Consider the following 21,733-nt stretch of genomic DNA (forward strand, 5'->3'; position numbering starts at 1 on the left):
AAATATACAAAGCATGTACGGAGAAGGAACACAGACTTCTTTTAGAACTGATATCATTAGAAAATATAGACAAGCTTTTGAGAATGCAAGCCACCATTTCCGAACATCTTTATTCAGAGAAAAAAAAAAAAAAAAGAAAAAAAAGTAGTAAATACTGCAGCCATTCAAATGCACACACTCTGAAAGGACACAATTGAAGCTTAAGGCTTATCACACCCAGCTGTGTTTTAGCAGAATCTCTTATGGTTACCTCCCCCCAAATAAAAGTGCTAATACCAGTACAATTAAAAATTGAGTTTAAAAGAAAAAAAAGACCAAAACCATCAGCAGAAGAAAAACAAAAAACAACAACAACAACAAAAAACCAACAGCAAGCTACCTCTCTACTTTTAATAACCAGCACCTTCAGAAGAATGCTAGTGTGCATGAAAGAAAGGTGCTTAATAATAACAACAAAACGCAGCTTCACAATTAGGACTGAACAAAGTACCACACTACAAGGGATCGCTCATGTAGCGCTCTAATGAGGAGCCTCTACAGCAGCCTTTCAACCGGCTGCCCTAACATACATATTTATTCCGCAAGGTTTAACAGCATCCCTACAACAAACTGCAAGCCACAATACTCTGCTGACAAGGCATTCGCCTACCTGAAGCTTCATTTTCCAGCACGAATGCATGTGTGCATCCTCAGTGTAGCTTCCCCTGATTGCATGACTCCTGTTAGGCAGGCTAAAGAGATGGAGCTGTGTAAGCAAAGCTGCTGACTGCCCTACATTTGCCTGCAGATGAAGAGAAGGAGTTGGTACTGTGCTTGCCCAGGCTTGTTTAAGCCCCCTAAATATAATACTCGTGGAGCTCGAACTAGACTAACTACATGCTCCAGCTGATCAAGTGAAAGGAGCCTGTGATGAATAATGCATGAGAGCTCCCATGAACACGCTCCATTCCTTGCTGCAGCTGATGTCCACCTCTTCCCCCTTCCCAAAAGCAATCCCTAACAATTTTTGTGCTATGAAGCATAGCAGTTTTCCCTGTGTTCAAAGAGCATGGAGCCTCTCCCAGATCCAGTTTCTTTCCTTTACTTAGTGAAACCAATAAATCTGGTGATTTCTTTTCTTTTTAAATATTACAAGTCCATGTAGGTAGAAGTGAAAGAAAGAACGATAAGCACAGGGCCACATCTCTGGACTATACAATACCAGTCAGTTCTTTTGAAATGACTTTTTCTTATTCCTAAGGGAATAGGAGAAGCCATATAAAGATGAACACTGAAGACAGAAAGAGTGGGACAAGTCAGAAAACAATACAACAAAAAGAAGATGAAAAATAAATACTTGCTCTAGCTGGCGAGTTCAGTTGGCTGTATACAGAGAAAAGAGGTCAGGGGAAGTTAGTGGGTGGAAGAATATGGGGTATAAATTCACATGGTTCTTCTCCTGAGCAATAAATTCCACCATCTACTACAACTTTGCAAACTGACTACCAAAATCACTTACTTTCAGACATTCTTCCAAAGAGTGAACAAATACAGGACTAATTTGCAAGTACTTTATTTGTGAGTGCAGTTACTGCAACAGGCAAATATCAATAAATGCCACTTGCAAGTTCTGTACTATTTATCAGAACTGTTTTGTTTTGATTTCTGTTAGATACACAAGTTATCTGGCATCTGTTTATCAGTTACCGAGGCTGAAGACAACTGAGAAGGGCCAAAGAGAAAATGATACTCAACACACTCAAGAGTCACCTAGTGCTCAGTTGTGACTGGTTATTCACTTTAAAGGGACTCTTCTTTCACCTCCTCTAACAGTGAGGTGAGGATTTTTCCCTTTAACTCTCTCTTTCTTCCTTCCCCCAGGTAGAATATCCCTTTTTAAAACGGAAAAGTCCAGTGCAAAATCAAACCCACGTAAAAATTTACCAAATCCATAACAAAGGTTATGAAAATACTTATCAAAATTCTCCAGATAAACCTCAAGGAGGCTAAGGTTTTAAACACCTAAAAGCTGGGGCCATAACTGTCTCCTCCAGGTTCTCCATCACTATTTTATAAAAAGGGAACCAAGAAGCTTCCAAAGAATTAGCAGGGCTGCCCAAGTCAGAAGGCAGTGTCCGTGCATGAATCCAGTCCTGTACCTTACATACTACCAGGTAAGTAAGCTGATGAATACGACAGGTACAGGAAAGCTACTTTATAGAGAGATCTGTTTCTGCAAAGGAAGCCAAAAAAATACACCTTGCTAGGGAAAACATAGTCATATGGCATTCTCAAAGCCTGCACTACAAATTAAGTGAATACAGTGAAATTAAGACAAACAAACAGTGAAACAAACAACTGAAATTAATCATTCTGAGTGCAATACACTTCCTAGCTTTGAAACAGGACATATTATGTTTGTTTCTATATATTTGACTTGATCTCATATACTTTAGCAAGCAGTAAACATCCAACTGCAAGACTAACTCTATCAATGGCAGGGTTCAAAACCCATCTATTTTCATACCCTTTACAGTTAAACAACAGAATCCCCCTCCCACTCAGGGCCAGCCTTGCAGACTCCTGCGTGCATGCAGAGCAATACCTGGATTTGGTTCTCCTAGCACCAGTGCTAACAAGGACTTTGCAAGCAAAATTTCTGCCTTCGCTAAGCCTGGGCATCTGCACCGTCATGATTTCACTCTCTAGATGTTTTCTTTAATATCTGCGCTTACGACATGGAAGCTGGAGTTGATCTCTGAGATTGTTTTCCACTGAGTTCTGAGATTGTTTTTCAGAGGCTCTGACTTACTGGGGCTAATGGGATTACTGGAGGGGAGGGAAAAAAAATCTGTCATAAACATACAGTTGTCGGGCTTTGTATAGAAGGAAGTATACATCACCCAGGCTTAGTAAAGAATTTGCTTTTTTTTTTTTTTTTTTTTCTTCACATAATCCCTTGGATATTTGCCCTCTTCCTCTAAGTACTCCAGGAGGTTAGGTCAAAGGTTATGAAGGTTGGTTTCTAAACTTAATTGGTATCTTACTACCATTACAAAGAACTGTGCAAACATGGCAAGCTGGAAGAGAAATGCAGTTTAATCACCCAGTGCATCAGCGTTATGCCAAAGGACTATCCCAGAGCTGTCTGCACATGGCCCACAGGGCTGCTCCCATAGCACTGGCTGCTAGGAGTACAGTTCTGGGAGAGACAAACCAGAACACAGACAGATGAACGTAAGAGTAATTAAATGCTGTTTATTATTCCAGACAGTTCTCTCAGTTGGGTATTTCAATTTAAAATGTAGCATGAGAGAATTCTACCCTATCTTCCTGCCCAAAAGGGTACTTTATCACAGAGAGATAAATTAAAAAAAATATAGTTTTCTTAACCTTTTGAAGAATAATGAACACTTTTTTTTCCCTGAACCCATAATTTCATTTAACTAAAAATCTCATCTTCCATTTAAGAACACACACCCATACACAAACCCCCCAATTTCTGTATGTCACCCATGCACCACAGCATCTGGGGGCACTTTACATTTCATTTAAACTGAGGAGCATTTCGTTGCATTCTCCTGCATGCCTGAAGAGTGATGTTGCCACCGTGAAAAGAGATGCAAGAGATGCCTCACCCCAACAAGAGCTATGCAGAGCACAATCATCCTTCATTCATGCGCACTTAGTAGGTGAAACTTGAAATAACGTGTGCAGTGTCAGCTCAGAGACACATCACTTCATTACATGCTTAAGCTAGGGGCCAAGTTGAATTGTTTTGGTTAAGTACTTAGCTGCTGGCTGGCCAGTTAATTTTACAGTCAAATTTTGTACAGTCTATTTAGTTTCTCCCATTTTTAAATAACTGCAACCTCCTGGGGAAATTCTCTCGTAGACCATCTGCTTGTTTCCTATAAATCTCCTTTTCAGACCTTACGCAAATTTCCAAGCTGCCAATCAGAACTTCTTTGATGTTTAGTTGGTGATGAGGAAATAAGAAAAAAAAATTAAAAGTACTGTGAACTGAAGCGTGCAGTACAAAAAGTTATCACCTGATCAGTAAAATAATGACAGCAAGGTCAGTCATTTCTCTGCAGCAGATACGTCCTCAGTAAGAGAAGCATTTCTGGTCCTTCCTGGCCACAGGTTAGGACAGGACATTCATGATCCACGGGCAACATACCTTGCATCTTTAGCTGAGTATATTTTCACCTGAGAGTCTGCACAGCCTTGCAGAGCAGTGCAGGAGTTGCCCACAAGCATCTCTTCAGCTTTTTGGCTGCTGACCCCAGAACTACCCCAGTGCAGCGGGAGAGGGGCTTACAGCTGATGGATGCAATGTTACCCATGTCCAAATCCAAAGGGGGGGGGGGGGGTAGAGGGAAGGAAGAAGTAATTTGGATGGCACAAGGGTAAGGAAGGAAAGAGGAGATAAGGAGATGGTAAATATCACTGTTTCTTATCTGTGAATTTGCATGGCCATGCTTGTGCAAAGCCGCCCTGCTCCCCAGTTTGTGCAGCACTGCAGGGCCCATGCTACCTGAGACAGTTTCCAAACAAACAAGGCAGGAGGGAGCTGCAGCAGTCACTGAGGGAGCTAACACACTCTGATGTAGCAGATGTTTCTCCCAGCCTGTGTGTGTCTCACAGTGTTAGAAAGTGAGGGGTTTGTATCTATTTTTAATGAAATTAACACCAGTGTTCAAACTCTCTCCCGAGCATGAACAAACACCACATAAAACCCCACACTTGCATGCAGCAGGCAGAAAGATAGCTGCACCTGCGGGTAGGAGCTGACTTTTGGCTGCTGCCCGTGCCCAGTTCAAGTGTTTGTCACTGCCACAGTAAAATTACACTTCTGCAGAGCACTATAATGGTGCCTTCCAAGGGCTGTGGGTGTCACTAATGCACCTACCAAACAAGAGTGGGATACAACAATACAGTCTGCAGATTTTTTTCCCCAAAAAGCGTTAAAAGACTAAAGGAAAAAAAAAACACACACACACAAAAAGCACTTCACACTAGAGAAAATCTAGTGATTGAACATGAAATGAAAAGGCCAAACAACTAAAGGGCATATTGAGCTTCCTGAATGGTTTTATTTCCCCTCACATCTACAGTTTTGGCTCCTTGTTCTGCTTTTTGGCCTCAGAAAACCATGCTGAGTTCAGAATAGCGGATTGCACACAAGTTCTGCCCAACATAACTACACATGCAGGAACTAGTTAAGACACTTTCACAACCATTTGAGAAATCTAAGGAAAAAGTAAAAAACAGAACTTTGTAATAAAGAGGAACTGCAAGAGCTTCCTCAGAACTTCTCCCATAAATAAATAAATAAACAAATGAGATCAGATTCAAACCTAGCAACAGCTGAAACCCACCTAAATATTGCACAAGATTTTAACAGAGAAGATGCAACAGACGTGGGGTCAGCGCTCTGCACTGAACACCTCCAAAAGTTCTGGTTATAAACCAGAACTTCAGACTTCAAGTTATTTGTCTTAATAAATGAACTGAAAAACAGCAGGGCCATGAAATCAGTTGATCTCGTCTGCTTTCCTTCACCCTGTAATCCATGGAGACTTGTCTGCGTGCCTCAGCCAGGTTTACTACAGGCAGCAAGACTGAAGCGAGTCTTCAGGTCTTTCAGTGATTGACTTTTTGTGTTCCAGTTGGTTACCCCACACCATCCTGGTGGGCTTTGCAGGGGCACCAGAGCCTGCAGCTGACTCATCGGTGGTAGACACGAGTAGAAAGGCACGGCAAGACCTTTGCTAGCAGAGGATGAACAGTAAGAGTGCATTTCAGAGGCAGACAGGGAAAACACATCTGGGTTTGGTTGGGTTAGGGCCTGGGGAACAGCACTTTTAAAGCAATTCCCTTAAAGGAGCAGCTGTAGAGTAGAGCAGCAACTAGAGTTAGGGAGAGGTCAAAGGGAAATCTTTAAGGGCTTTTCCTAATGGATAGCTATCTTCTAGCTGTTTTTACAGATGGGCTTATATTGCAAAGGTCACACTGAAACCAACAAAGTTGCCAAAACACTCAGACCCAGATATCGGAGCTCTTGAAAGCAAATATTTGTATCTGGAGAGCACGCCTAGCACATTCAATACATACTTCTGCTCTCTCCACATTAGTCAGTGACCCAAAACAGATCAGACCAGAGCTGAGCAAAAACACTGCACGCTTTGATGATGGCACAGCATGCTTTGAGCCCCTTCCCCAGCAGCTGACTGCATCTGTGCTGCTCCCAGAGGGTGCTGGGGCCATCTTGCAATGCCAGACAACTTGCCTGGGCATTTCACTCTCACCGGTTCTACTCACCTCACAGCAGCACAAGCTTCCAGTGGCTTCACTACATTTTTATTTTATTTAAGTATTTAATGTCATGGTAGCCTCAGGGTCTCAGTGAACTCAGGCTTACACCATGCAAACACAAGCAAGAGTTACAGTCATGCAGTAACTTGGAGACACATATGAGGAAAGCTTCCCTGGCATCCTGAATGCCTGAATAATCCCAGAGACCTAAATACAGCTCTGGCAGGAGGGTGAGGACAGCAGGGGGATTGCTGGCAGTTCAGGGGCAGAACTGAGGACTACAACAAGGAACGCCTTCTGACAATAAGCGGCTGATACCAATCCTGACACAGAGAGGGCTGTGAAAATGTTCATATACCCAGGAGCAACAGCACTGATTCATGATCTTTGCTGTATTTGCATTCAGAAAGAAACAGGTTTATAGACAAAGGGTTTTAAAAAAAACAACAGCAGGACATGGACGCAAAAGAGTGGGAACCAAAACTCAGAGTGGGACAACACAGCCCTACCACTGAGGACACGTACCAATTTCCCATGTAAACTATGGACACTTTAAGGGAGGGAAGGCTGTCTTGCTGGAAATGTGCTCTCCCCATCTATTTTTTTGCCAGCCTATCATCTCCTATTAACATTCCCTAGTAGCCTATTTTAGCCCACTGAAACTCCCACCTTTATTATGCCTGCAATGGTAAAGTGCTCCTGCCTTTAGCGCACCCCACAAGTTACAGCAGTCTAAGGTCAGATGCTGCCCAGCGCACAGCAAAGCATCTTTTTTTTCTTTTTGCAGTCTTTACATTAACTAGTTGCTATCCCTAGAAACATGCAAGTATTTGGAGACAGGAACAGAACAGTGCCTTCTCCAATTACCAGCGTGAACTAACAGGATTCCATTTGACAAGAGCTGTAAGGAAGCCATATGTTATTAGAAGTATTTTCCACGGTAGATTAATAGAAACAATTCTGTTCAAGAGAAAAAATATCTCCATAAGAAGAGGAGCAATTCAGTCCAAGGTGTTTATGAAACTCTTACCTTACTGTTAAGTCTGCCTGGATTAGTATTCATTAAAACCATTCAGTTCAGATCACGATTTTGTGAGAAGCCTTCTGCAGTGCCTGATGACCCTTTGTAAAGGGCACAAGACAGCAAAGCTCTGAGTTAGCATAAGACGTCATTCTGCATCCAAGTGACAGAAAGGGACACTCGCTATTCACAGGCATAACTGACATCAGAGAAGGAAGGTGAGAAGAGATGTTACCAAATGATCCCCGCTTCTTTCTTTAAATCTATGAATTTTTTTGAAGGCAGGTTACTTTACCAAGTAGAAGTTTACAATTGCTTTACATTATGTGATTTTCCTTCTAAAAATTAAAAGCAATACTAACAGAAAACATGCTAAATGGTTAAGAGATGCCTCCTGGCAAATCTGAAGTTGGCTTTGTTAATATACAATCAAATAAAGATCTTCCTAGTGGTCCCACGCCAGGCATCAGTCAATATTTTCTATCATCATGTGGAAATTAATAAAAAATGTAGAAAAGTCACTGGCAGCTACATTTACAGGTGACACAAACCTTTGCAGGATGGTAAAAATGAAGAGTCTGACTGCCACTGAGCAACTGAAATTGATTTGGGGAGGGAAAAAAAGAACTCAAACTGTGTTTTACTTTCAGCAAGTCAGTGACACCAAACTGCAACTGCAGTTATACAGGCTTCGACCCATAAAGCTCCTGTACACTGAAGGATTTAGGAAGTTGCAGTGAAGTAAGAACTGGAGATGAGAACCGGAACTGAGTTTAAGGACCAGATCAATGCATTTCGCCGCTGTGTTAGAGCAAGGAGGGATCAGTTTTCCCACTGAAACACAACACTGCCAAAGTGATGTGCTGGAGAACTAAGAGAGTACAGCAGAAGCAGCAACAAAACACTAACAGGAAATAAGTGTGGCTTGCCTTGTAATTGAGACTCTTGCATACGCAACTCCAGCATCCCAATCTTTCCTTTCAAATAGAAAGAGAGGGGGCAGAAAAGGATTTATTTTCCTGCCCCCAAGCATTTTTAAGGCTGCGGGAAACACCCTACTGGAGGGATTTAAGAACTTTATCTGTAAATTTCTCTAAAAAGAGAAACCTAACTGGCTTGCAACAACCAATAGGTCCAAGAGCACAATTTAAAGCCTGTTTCAATTAATAGAGAAGGAGGCACCAACAACTAGCTACTAGGAGATAGAGACAGATAAACTCAGAATTAAAAACATAGAAAATACAAGGCAGGTATGGTTTCTGTAAACTGTGATGGTGGTTGGCATGGAAACAAACTACCAACTAAACTGGAAGATCTACCCCTTTGTCTTCAACTCAAGGCTGGAGGCTTGGCTAAAGCTCATCTTCTTACCAAGAGTTACAAGCTTAACGTACATTGCATCTGGTTAGTGCTGTAACAGAGGTCATTGCAAGTCAGATGTGACCATCCCTGCTGGCCTTCAACATCAAAAACTTCAAAGAAGTCATTAAAATAAAACAAGGCATTCTCAACCTGACTGTGGGAAAGGGTTTGGTGGTGGAAGGTGCTGTTTTTGTGCTGCAGACTTCAGTTTAAAGGACAATCAGTCCTTTATTAGCAATGCCTAGAAGGACATAAATATATTTTTATTTTATGTTCTACTTTACGTCATAAAAAATTCAACTAGAATAGATTTTAAAATAAAAATCTGTACTCCAGCATGCCTTTCTCTCTTCCATGTAAGCCAGCATCTATTATTATTGTATGATGATAACGATTTTTTACTTGATAACTTGACACAATGTAAGCCCAATAAACAAGGTTTTCATATTAATCACAGAAGAGAACCAGTTCTGTTCTATTCCCAACTGTAATGGAAGAGGGTACCTTGCATTAGTTTAAGCACAATGTAACACTGGAAGTACCCAGTGGCCCTAACTGGTAAATGTTTCTGTGATGTACCCTAACACTCCCCTTTTAAGTGCTTAACCTAAAACAGCTTTGGTTTAAAGCTTACAGGTACTCAGTAGCTGTGCTTCTCTTTTCCTGAGTATCCTAACCTGGGTATCTGAAAACAGAGAATCCTATTTAGGGGGTCACTTCAACATTTCTTCCTGTGGATGTTTCAGTAACTCCAGTGGCTCTACAGTGCCTGATGCTTGTCTGCAGCCAAAAGGGAAGTTGTACAGGATTTCATGTGTTATAAATCTATTTAACTGCTGTTATATTCATCAGCTCATAGAAATTAAGATGCAAAAATTAGTGAATGTTTCACTTGGTTGACTACAAGCCTGCCTTGCAATCTTTACCCAAATAATGTGCTTTCTGCCATTCACATTACAGTAAACATAGCTACAGAGGACTGGAAACTGGGAGGTAGGGGAGAGCCCCTGTATTTCCTATTCTCTGGAGTCAATCAGAAATTTCCACTGTTGTGCATAAAAACTGAAACCAAAAACCGTCAATGTAGCTACTTGCTGAGTAAAAATGTAGTGATTTTTCAAGCTGATCAATCCAGAAACCTATTCGTCTGGCATCTACTGGTTGGGAATAGTTATCAGAAATAGGCAGGCAGACAACTGCCAGTAAAGAAACCTTACAACTGGTGTGGGTTTTGTGCATCCAGTCAGAACTGACTAATAAGTTTCCTGCTCTGAAGCTTTCCATTATGGAAAAGCTATCAATCTATGTTAAAATGCTGTTCCCTTGAGCACTTTAAAGGGAAAAAAAAGTAAATCAATTGACTTTTTTGGGGGGCTCCTGTCTCCAGTTCCTAGGAAAAGGATGATCTCGTATTTCCTTTAAGAATTCAGTGCCAATCCCTAATTCTGAACAACGAGGTCGTGGGATTTAAACTATAATTTAGGAAGAAGAAAGAAAAGCTAAACAAAATATTGCAGACTGACAATTTCCATGGGCTGTATAGTCAAATCTGATATCAACATTCCCGTGGGGCCTTGGAGAATTTACAGACACGCCTACTTACATCTGCCCTGGAAAGACAGCAGTAAACTGTGGGAATTACAACTTTTTATTCAGTACAGCTACTCCTCAAATTCTAGAAGATACACGTGAGATATGTATCTGGCTCTGGTTTCCGGCAAGCATCTTTATCTCTGTTTAAGAGAGGTCAACATCCCCCCACGGGGAAGCAGAAGTCTACACGGGAGATTATACACAACAGATCAAACTTGGTAGCCACCTCTGAAAGGAGTCCTGGTACAGGCTGAAAAGCTATCCTGAAATAGCTTGAAAATAAAAAGGGACAGCATGGCATGTCATTCTTCTAAGTCACTTCTTATTTTCCTAGTAACTAAGTACAGAAGAAACTAAGGCCTAGTCCTCAAGGCCAGGCTGGATGGGGCTTGGAGCAGCCTCTACTGGTAGGAGGTGTCCCTGCCCATGGCAAGGGGTTGGAACCAGATGGTCATTAAGGTCCCTTCCAGCCATTCTGTGATTCTATGAAAGACTAATACACTGGCTCAGAAAACTGTTGTTCAGAAAAAAAATAACCAGCTTCTACACAGATTTGTGGTGTGACGTGGAGCAAGCTCTTAACGTCCACCCTTGCCAGCTCTACAGAAACTTATCTATTAATGTAATAGCTCGTATAAAGCTCCACCTGCAGAAAGGTCAATTATTTCGTTGCAAAAAGATTTCCATGACTAACAGAAGGTCAAGGAAAAAACATCCACGCCTGCCTGCCAGTGAGCGTACATCCTTCTGCTGCACACGACCTCTCCTTCCCAGACTCGTTTCCTCACCCGCCTCATGAATCAGGCCAGCTTCAACCACGCTCACGGGGCTCAGCATCCCCAGGAGCCGTGATCTCAGGTATGCGGAGGTGTTCCTAATGTTCATCCTGCGTTCTCACTTCCCCTTATGATCAAGCCTGCTACTTCTGTTGCTGAAATGCCTCCTGGACTGGCCTTGCCACTTGAGATCACCTCTTTCCTGAGCTAGCCTTGAGGCTGCGCGGCACTCAGAACTCAGCCCTCAGCATCTGCTCAGTTCAATGCTGTGACTCCAAAACTATACAATAACAAGTGCACCTGAGCTAAGAATAGCATCTCAAGGATTTTTTCCCCATATATCACCCGTTCTGCAATCTTCCCGTCTACTGGCTGTCACCCACCTCTGTTTGCATCCTCAGGCAGGCAGAAATCTGGTACTCCTGGAGCAGCAGAAAATCCTGTGGATAAATTAAGTGTGTGTGTGAGGGGGAGGTATTTAATTATGTGTTGCCTGGCTTCCTGGCCGTACTGAAGCTTATCCAAGAAGGTTGCAATGAAGGATAAACACAGCACTGGTACAAACAAACCCAGAGAAATATGGTTAAGATAACTGTAATTAGCTAATATGCCAAATGATGCACATTTTCCTTCCGGGTAGCTGGGCACACTGGAAATCTGCATCTCCAAACCCACCTTTGATATATCCTTAAGTTATACAAAAAATAAGATGTATGTCACAATTCTTTGCTACAAGCTTCCTGAAAAACCTGAAATGTAAGATAGAAATTTAATACTGAAAATGTTCTAATGTTAACGCTATATCCAAACCTGCTTCCAGATGCTCTCAGAATCTAAGGACGTGAATATCCAAACTAAATGCACACACTTGTGGTTTCACTGACAGGTGCATAATGTGTGTGCAGTGCGTTTAGTCACACAGTCTCCAAGTATTGCCTCCAGGAACACCATGCACATGCTGCACCCTCGAAGAATGTGCCAGGAGCACACAGCATGTACATAGCACAAAGGCTAAGCCAAATTTTGCAGGCATGAGGGCAATCCCCTCCCTGATCCACAAAGCCACCTGTTGTCAGGTCCATGAGGAAACTGATACATCCTGCATTCAAGGATATGAAATAAATATAAAAGGGCTACTTCCACTCATTTGCATTAACATCAAAGTAGTGCTCATTTACAAAAAAAGAGAGAACTGAGTTGTAAATTAATATAAACCTCCACAAGTACATGATCCCATTCTTCCCTTTATCTTTGAGGGTAACAGAATTCAGTTCTCAACTGACAGAAAATGGAATTCTGAATTTCAGCCACTAACCTCATAAAAACACATTTGGGATTGCTCTGTAATAATAATAAAAAAAATCCACGGTCTTTCGGCTGTCATGAAAAAAAAATCCTTAGGTGACTTTCTAGAACAGCAGCAATGTAAACTAGCAAAGAGAAACATGTGGTTTTAATGGCAGATGAGAGACCATTGCTTCTGGGACTGTGAGAAGCTGAATGGATCCCAAAGGTGGATTTTGTTTCCAGGTGTGAGGACTCCTGACTCAGAAGGCCACAGTCCTAAGAGGTTAGATATCTGCAAAGAGCAGAGAAGCAATTTCTGAAGAACGAAGTGGATTTTTTTGTCCCTCCTCTGCCAGCAAGAATTCTTCATAAATAGCATAAAGGCTATGCAGAATTACTTAAAGTCAGAAGTGCAAATCTAAGGCCACATATAACTTTTCAGAAAACTGGGGTGGGGAGTTTAAAGGAAAATCAGCAACTTGAATGCCAAATGCAGCTTTGAAAAATCCGGAGTACAAATACTTTAAGGATACTCTACCACTTTATGCCTCCCTGGCACAATTTTTTATCTAGGCTTTGTTCTTCTCTCTCTCAAAAAAAGCTGAAAACACAAGATCCAACCCACTTCAAGTATTTCATCAAGTAAAGAAACAGACCTGTCTGAAAAAGCAAAACCAAAGGCACTCACTACCTATCAATGCATGACGCAAAACATGTTACAGGGGGAAAAAAGAAAAAACAAACAAACAACAAGTCCCTGCATTTCTGGTTCTCTCATTTACAGAAATTGCCTATAATAAACAAAGAGCTTTAAAAATCATTCTGCAAGAAGCTTGCTTGACAGCATCACTTTCAATAAACAGCATAGCCCCTGGATAATGAAAATCACTGTTAAGTATGTTTAGGGCCTTGACCCATGTCTTTATGGAACTGCAATGGTTTCAGTAGTACTCTGCCCCGACACATACATTTATATGCAGATACAGCTCAGTGTGGCATCATGGCTGACACACATTTCATAGAAAGCAAAGAAACAAACATGCTTTTGCCAGGGAAGAAAAAAACCTCCAGGATCACGAATACCTACAAACCACTGACTAAATGCATTTGGCTATCACACAATTAAACAGTGCCAGCATTCCTTCTACCAAATTTTCTTTTTCTAAAATGACGCTCAGCTTGTGGACATGAACTGCAAATGAAAACTAGACAGAGATTGTGTTAATATCAGAGAGCTGGTTTAAGGATTCAGGTTAATGCAACAGCTACAGATGATAACAATTAACTATAAGTTTCTGGTCCTGAGACACCAAAGCAAGGATTTCTCATGCAATAAGCAGACAAAAAGTCAAAACTGAGACTGTGTGTAAATGAATATAATTACAGGCAATCAGTGAAACCTGAAACTTTGAGTTTCTTCTCTGAAGTATCACTACATAAAATAAAACTCTGCTGTATCAACTGCTGCTAGTTTCTGTAATGTCTACTGAATTTTTAAGATCTTTTTCCTCTTCTCCCAAATCCCTTTCAGAAACCACTTCCCACAGTTCGCCTTTCATAATTCAGCTCCACTCAGAAGCCATCTGCTCCTTTCCTCACACACACGCTACGCACACTCCAAGGCGAGCACAATACAGAATCTAACTGCGTGATCTCACTTTTTTTTGTTACGACTGCTCGAGTGAGAGCAGCTCCCTCCCACTTCCCGCTTCCTCTCTTCCTCCTCTGCTGTGAAATTTTCTGGGAAGCTGCGTGCTCCTGCATTCAGCTCCCAAGAGCAGGCCTGCAAAGACAAGCTGCTCATCCTGCACTCAGCACAATGAGTGCAGAGGGCACTTACGGGGATTTCAGAAGGTCACAGTCAACTGACTGCGAAGTGTCTCTCTTGCAACACAGCCATCTCAGAGGACAATTACTTCCGGCTCCTCAGCTTTTATCTGTAAACCTGACGCCCTTTCCTAGGCTTCAGTCAGCGGTGCCAGCCCTCTTTCACAGACAGCAGGAAGGATAGCGTCAGCACCGAAGGGAATTGCCCAGTTCCACCTAGCAGGGTGGGAAGAGACTAATTAAATCCCAAATTCCAGACCAGTGGTTTAATCCAGGCCTGGCTGCACTCGGTGCACTTCCTGCCAGCTTTCCAGGTACCATGCTCAAGGGGGAGGTCAGCGGTGCTCCTGCCAGTAACACAGGGGTGAGAAGGAAGCCCTGAAGCTGGCAAATGATGGAAGCAGTGGCAAGCGCCCATGAGGAGAAGGAAGGCAGGTGAGGGCAGAAGCACCACCTCCAAACATCAAGATGCTTGTAGCAATAAAGAAATACCCTACATCCCAACATCTGCAGGTTTAATGCAAAAACTGGGGTTTGATGCGAGGCTCAGCTGTCATGACAAGCACAAGGACCCTCCTAACAACAGGAGAGATCACAGGCAGAGGGGCGTTGAAGTATTTACCTGTGCTCCCGTGGAGAAAAGAGAGGTGTTTGGTGTCAAGCAGTCTCTCAAACAATTTTTCTACAGTGCTCCTCAGTAGAGTGTTTACCTGCTGAGTGGGAGTACATTCAGCACGTGCTTCTATGTAAACAGGTACTAATATGTCAGAAGAAGTCAGTCTGTGTTAGCAAAGAAATCAGTCGTGGAAATCCGACTCTCAGCATGACAGCATCACTGCAGGGGTAGAACTCAGACAGCTGCCTGAACAACTGCCTCCATCATCTGATGTGCTCTCAAAAACACGAGGTCTGGAAAGTGTTCCTACCTGCTCAAATACCGCAGGAAAAAAAAAAAAAAAAAAAAAAAAAGCATTTTCACCGCAGCTCCTCAGGTATGCTTCTGTCACAGGCTGGCTGTTATGTCAGCTAAAATGTGTTTAACTGCAACTTTTTAAAAAGGAAGTGTGATAGGAAGTGTGATGTTAGCTTTTTCCAAGAAAAGCTTTATGATCCACTGAAAAACACACTAAGTAAGAGCCAAGGTTTGTATTGCCAGGAAAGGATTTTGCAATTCCCCCTTTGAAGGTAAGTTTATAAGCCTCTCTACAGCAAGAGAGAAGTTTTGCTTCCCACAGAAGAGTTAAAATATACTTGAACAAGAAATCTTCTGTAGTTAACTGGTTTCTATACGAAGTGAATTTAATAAAAGAAAAATGCCAGAGACAGTGTTAATATAGTACATAGCTACACATAAACACACAGATCTTGGTATAAGAATAATGAGGGGAGAAATTCTCAGAGGCTTCACAGCCTGGCTGCTTAATAACTGGTTTAATTCAATGGAGAAGCAAAACTAAGCACACGCTGCCTTACAAATGCAGAAGTATTTGAATCAAGTTCAGGCAGACAGAGCCCACATACACAAAGTCCAAAGAGTGCCTCTGTACCTTGAGAACAACGTAAGAGCTCACAAAGCATCATGCTAGACTCAACAACACAAAGCATTCACCTTTTATTACACTACTGATCTACAACTAAAAATTCGTGCAAATACATCTATTGCCTCTTTTTTTTTTTTTTTTTAAAGTCCTTCTTTTCCAGTAAGACATGGCTTATGTGAGTTATTAGGCTACAGTGCTTTTCCTGTTATAGAATGCAAGAGATCGTTAAGAAGACAGAATAAATTTATCAAGACACAGCACAATGCACTTCTTTCATCATAATTTCAGCCAGACAAATTGGGTAGTCATAGTACCTGGAAGACAACAGCTTTGAGAAGCACCTGGAGATATTTGAGATTGTCAGAAAATCTCTGCTAAGCACATAGCAGCCAGTAATTATTTCACAGCACTCAAAGACAAGAAGGTAGCTCCTCTGAGAACAGAAGACAGAAGGGAGTAGCATATTTATCTGCTTCTGTGGTCTGTCTTTGCTACATGACCTTTGACAGCAATTCAGTATTTCTTCACGAGTCCAGGCCATTGTGCACCCAAAGTGATTTGCACCAGCATCTCCCATTCAGACACCGACCCAGTCCACTCCAATCTGTTTATGAGATCTGTGGAGATCACAGCACACAAGGTCAGTGCTGTGAAGTTACTCAGATTTTTAGAAGAGCCGTGTAAAGAGCTATTCCTCAAGGAGCTTCATTCACCACAACAACTTTTACCAACAACTTGTGTTGTACAAAACTCTCCAACAGGCAATGCTCCATCACAAGACAATACAAAAGCAACACCTTAATCACATGCCAGCATCAGTGCCCCATATTCATTCCAAATGCTGAGGGCTGTTGGCTTTGGGCTAGGCAACATCACTGCCAGCACAATGCTCACCAGATGGGCAGGGTGTGTTGCACCTCACAAACAATAGAGCAACTCTCCCTTAAATCAGGTAGGTATGAAGCTATTCCCAGTGAAGGATAAGTAAGAAGCTAATGGTTGTTATTATTAGCTCTTAAAGCTAACAGTTCATCTGAGTTAAATGCAAGAATAATAATCCCTTTATGACCTTCTCCATTTTTACTATGAAAAGGGACAAAGTTTCATCCAAGATTGTTGTTAACCAGTTTTCAACTATTCTAAACCTTGAAAACTACACTAATTGGAATAAAATTCTACCAGGCTCCTCTATCATTAAGTATCCCTGACTTCTAAGGTCGTAATGCAGAAATGGTAGGCAGGTGGTAGACATGCCCAGGGACTACAGATTATCCATTTTAAAAACTGTTGTGCAATAATGGTGGTGAGGATTTCTTGCTTTTCTTCACTGTTAGTCCCAAATCATTAGTCCAGAAAACTTGTTCTTGTAGCAAGGAAAACTATTACTAAAACCAGTCAAGCCTTAACCTGAAATATCGAAGCTATATCTTGACCAGAAGCAAGAGAGAAAGAAGAAACACTAAAAGATCTGAACTATTCAGCTGGAGAAAATTTCCTCTGCACTTCTATTACAAATGTAATATGGAAAATTAAACACGTCTATATTCACAAAACATAGAAGAATAGGATATAAAGCATCTTCCTTCTGGGGAATAAGTCAAACACAGACTTTTCAAATACCAGCAAAGTTCCCTCTCTAGACACATACGTGTTTCATTTTCTGCTGTTGTACTTCTTCAACCTTTTTTTCTGACAGGCTCACTACAATGCAGGTACAGACAAGCTAATGGTCTGGTTTGAAATATCAAGTTCCCAAAGGAAAAGTAAACCAAAACAAGAATAAAAGCAAGAAAAACTTTTGATCTGCTAGCTGACATTATACCTTTATACACTTTGGTTTTAATCAGAGCTTGGTAATAGACAAGGCAGATATGTACAGAGTCTGCTCAGACTACAAAACACATTAACCTGCACTTGGTCAAAAAAAAAAAAGAACTTGGTATAATAAAGCAAACCTCCATATTATCTGCAAAAAAGTAATGTTGGTTTTGATTGTGATTTGAGGTTTGTTTGATTTTGCTCAGATTGGCAAGTGGCTTTGTAGAACTCACAACTTCTTAAGACCACAGTGTACACAATGTGTACACACTGGTTTGAGGTGCTCACTGCTATTCCTACATAGAGAGGTATTTCTATTACATAAAAAAGGTAACGTTAAGAAAGTTATGGTACTGGAAAACAAACTGTTAAATGTTTAACTCACTCCCCCCAAAAATATGATATATTTTCATAGATATCCATGTGAAAACTGTGTCTATGTCAGCCACAACATGGAAAAATAATTGTAAGCTGTGTTACATAATGAAAAGTTGCACTGTTGAAATTGGAGAGTATCGATGTTACACTGAATTTACAATAAACTTACAAAACTGAAGCGAAAATGCCTTCTTTCTCAGTTTTGCCTAGTGTCTTTTCTCTTGCATCAACTGCAGATGTTATCCAGGACACAAAAATCATCTACTACTGCTCAGTACAGTTTGCTCAATACAGAATCATGCTCTGCATCTTGCAGTGGTTTCTACCTCAAATGTAGGCATTTTGAAGTGCTTAAAAGTGTCAGCAATGATCCACAGTTTCATTTTCTTGCACTCTATCTCCCCTTTACCTTAAATATAAGCAAAACTCACAGTCATGGCCAGCAGGTCCTGATAGCATCCAAGAGTTGACAGCGACTCTGATTAGCAAGTGGCCTTGGATGTGCTCACCAATGCAGTATGAAAATTTAACTGGATTGGTCAAAGTCAACACATTAACAACCTGACTGCTCTCCAGCTCATTTATTAGATCCAATGTTAAAGGTTAACACCAGAAGTAAGGCAGTTTCCAGGAGAGGGGAAGAATGAAGAGGGGACAGCACGTTGCCCGCAGTGCCTGATGTATGCTGAGGGTGGTGGGCTGCTCACCCTGAGCTCCTGCAGCAGGTCTGGCAGAAGAATGGACACTTGGGATTGAACGAATATACTAATGGAGACAGGAAGGACAAGATTTGGGAAACAAGAAGTGTTTCCAGGTTAGTCTCATTTATTCTTTGTATAGTCTCAACCTCTATTATTTTCTCCACAATATTTCACATATTTAAAGCAGCAGCTTTTTCCAGTCCTGACTGTAATACTCTGTTCTGTTTTAGATGTCACAGACGAAAGTACAGTGGTGGCCTGGTGAGGAAAACAACAATCAACCCTTCAATGAGTTACCTCCAAGAAAACATATAGAAGGTTTGTTAACACTGAGGTTACTGTGTCAGAAACAAACAGGTTTAGAAAGAGACTTGGGACTCTCACTTCTGGGCTTGGGGCATGTTGAAATAGTCGCCATGAGTTGTTCTCATCCAACTGGCCTCTCAGTTCGCATGACCCTACTGGAGGGAAGCCAGTTCACAGAACTGCTGTGTATTTGCAGAGTGACTGTTTCACGCTCTCTCAGCACACAGAGTTTCCATATGGGAGGGAACCAAAACGAACAAAAAAACCCCTCTTACCCAGAGAGCTTCCCAGCACAGTCACAGACTGCCATTAGCGCTCTAAGTGGAGAGTAAGAGATCCAGCAGACGCCTAAGAAAAGATGCCTCACTGACTTAAAGCACCTCAGCTGTGAAGACAACTTCTTCAAAAGCAGTGTTGCTCCAGCCTACCTGGATTCAGGAGTCCAGGTAATTAATTACTCATCTATGAATCTGAAGGGCTAGTCTAAACATCAACTAAAGTGTGATGCACACCAAGATCTTTGGGCTTGACCAAAGACACAGCCCAGGGGTTAAATAAGGTTGACACAGAAAGATCAGACACAATATGCCATCATTATTTTTTTAAGTAGTCTATTAATTAAATTCTGGTAGGCTTCAGATATTTTTCCATTCAATTTCTCTCTAGCACCACAAGACCTCAAAATGATTTCACTCAAGTTTCACTCCCAAGTTAAGAATACAAACCATATCTTCAGGAAACACCACGGCAAATATACACAGAGGTGTATATTTCCTTTCTTACAATACTCCAGTCAATATGAACCATGACATGGCTACTAGATGCTGCAAAAAAAAACAGAATGTATGGCTGCATGTAGGAGTTCATACTCCATAATATTTTGCTCTTCAAAAGGTAAAATACACCTGGTATAGCTTTCATGACAGCGTTACTAGACCTGTTATACAGAACTCCTGTGTGCCTTGAACTGTTATGCAAAATCAAAAGTCAGTTTCTGTTTTGCTGAAGTTATTCAGCAATGAGTTCTAGTTTTTTGCAGCCAGCTGCTTTGAAATGGCAAATATTAGAATGAAGAGATAATTAGGTAACATTCATTTTCACTAAGAGCAGTAACCATATAAGGAGCTGGATCTTTGAATCAGAATTGAGTCTGATTCTGATCATAACTGTTTAGTAACTCGTAGCATTTTATGTTCAGACATATGCAACTTTCACAGGAAGTTATCTGACATTACCTGTTCTTCTTTTTCTTTGGTCTTGCTCCTGGAGACTCTGGAAGAGGTAACATCCTGAGCTGGAATGACAGAGATTTGATGCAGTGGCATGTTCATCACACCGCCTTGTTTGGTCCAATCATTTACAGGAAGGAGGCTTGAAGGCAGCACTCATTCAGTGCCATTGTCAGGCCTTGCACCTAAAACAACAACAAAAAAACATGATGTTAAAGTAGCTTGAAATGCAATTATTTCTAAACCAAAGCTAAGCCATCAAGTAAACCAAGGTGCACCTCCTTCCCTCTGGTTTCTGAACAGGAAATAGTTCGGTGCGTTGGCTGGGTGAGAAAAGACACAGGACTTTTCAGGAGCCGGTACCTGACAGGTCAGAGCACAGTTTATGCAAATAATTAAGTAAGTTATCAACAGTTCTGGAAGTGGTCCCAGAGCGGGACAGAGGGCAAGGCTCAAGCTTGAGCATGCGTAGATAGAGAGGAGGAGAATGAGCAGCTCTCCCTGCTGAGCAGCCAGAGCGTGCTACCTGGAGGTACAGAAAGCAAAGCTGGCATGGGCAGTTTCTTGAGCTGCCAGCTTCACCACACCAGATCAAAGTGCTTCAGAAACAGTCCTGAATGAGGCTGAGTGCCATGGCTTTATTTAAAAACACTCTGGTCTGCATTTGGCTCCTGACATTCATTCAAATATGTACCAACAACAGGAAGTCACGTAATGTTAGCTTATGCTTTCTTAGGGTCATTGGAGAATATTATAATCCAAATCCCTTGCTAGGAATCAGAATCCACTGGATTACATATTTTTCCTCCCCTCACTAATACAACTGTACACAGAGGAGCATTACACACAAGAAAGACAGTAATAGATATAAATTATCCAAATTTGGCAGCTGTAATCTGAAAGGCATGCATAATTAGCCATACCTTTTATTAAATTAGCAAAGTTGCATTAAATACAAAGCCTTCTGAAACATGTAGGATCATGGAGTGTTTAATTGGAACCTAACCTGTTGCAAATTAGAAACAATCAATTGTGTTTAAGGAAAGGATTAGAGAGGAATTAACACAGGAGGGACTATATAAGTGGGGCAAAAGGATGATGCATTGTTCTTCTGTTTCCATAACAGATCAACTTTTTGTTTGCTCATGAATCTGTCCCAGCAGAAAACAAGGACTAGATAGCCTATATATTACGCTGCTAAACAGTTTAGAAGAGGTATAAGCCAGCACTTAATGTATACCCTTAGCACATAGGGCACACATTTCTTATTGAATATTTACTTAGCTTTAGGTTTTAAAGATAGGCCAAACTTCCTAGGTTCTTGATTCTGTGAAAGATGCTGGCCTGGTCCAGTCTTATTACCATCAGGCTCCACAGGAGTCCTGCATGATCTTTGACTGCTTTTGATTAAATAGGGAAAAATATACTACATATCGCAAGGCACTTTATGCAGGGAATGATAGCTCAGCATACTCTTTCCACTGAGGGGGGAAAGAGTAACCAGAGGTCATACAGAAAGTCGCCAGCAAAAACAAAGGCAATGCCTGCTGCTTCCCAATCACACACTCCATTTGCCCATTAGAGCGCTCAGCCA

At 41.5% G+C, this 21,733-nt stretch overlaps 1 protein-coding gene across 4 annotated transcripts in view; it reads right to left on the reverse strand.

Moving 5' to 3' along the window:
* The window catches only part of MARCHF8 (membrane associated ring-CH-type finger 8), a 94,020-nt gene that overhangs the window by 51,685 nt on the left and 20,602 nt on the right, over positions 1 to 21,733 (reverse strand). For 3 of the 4 annotated variants that reach the window (XM_084290476.1, XM_084290479.1, XM_084290477.1), the window contains exon 2: positions 20,146 to 20,324. In XM_084290476.1, the coding sequence (XP_084146602.1) occupies positions 20,146 to 20,241 (96 nt within the window). In that variant the 5' untranslated portion in view covers positions 20,242 to 20,324. Of the gene's footprint in view, positions 1 to 20,145; positions 20,325 to 20,417; positions 20,527 to 21,733 lie in introns of those variants that run through there. The other variant, XM_084290478.1, reaches the window with a different exon arrangement.

The sequence above is a fragment of the Netta rufina genome (assembly GCF_964035555.1).
Source record: "Netta rufina genome assembly, chromosome: 7".
Classification (NCBI taxonomy): domain Eukaryota; kingdom Metazoa; phylum Chordata; class Aves; order Anseriformes; family Anatidae; genus Netta; species Netta rufina.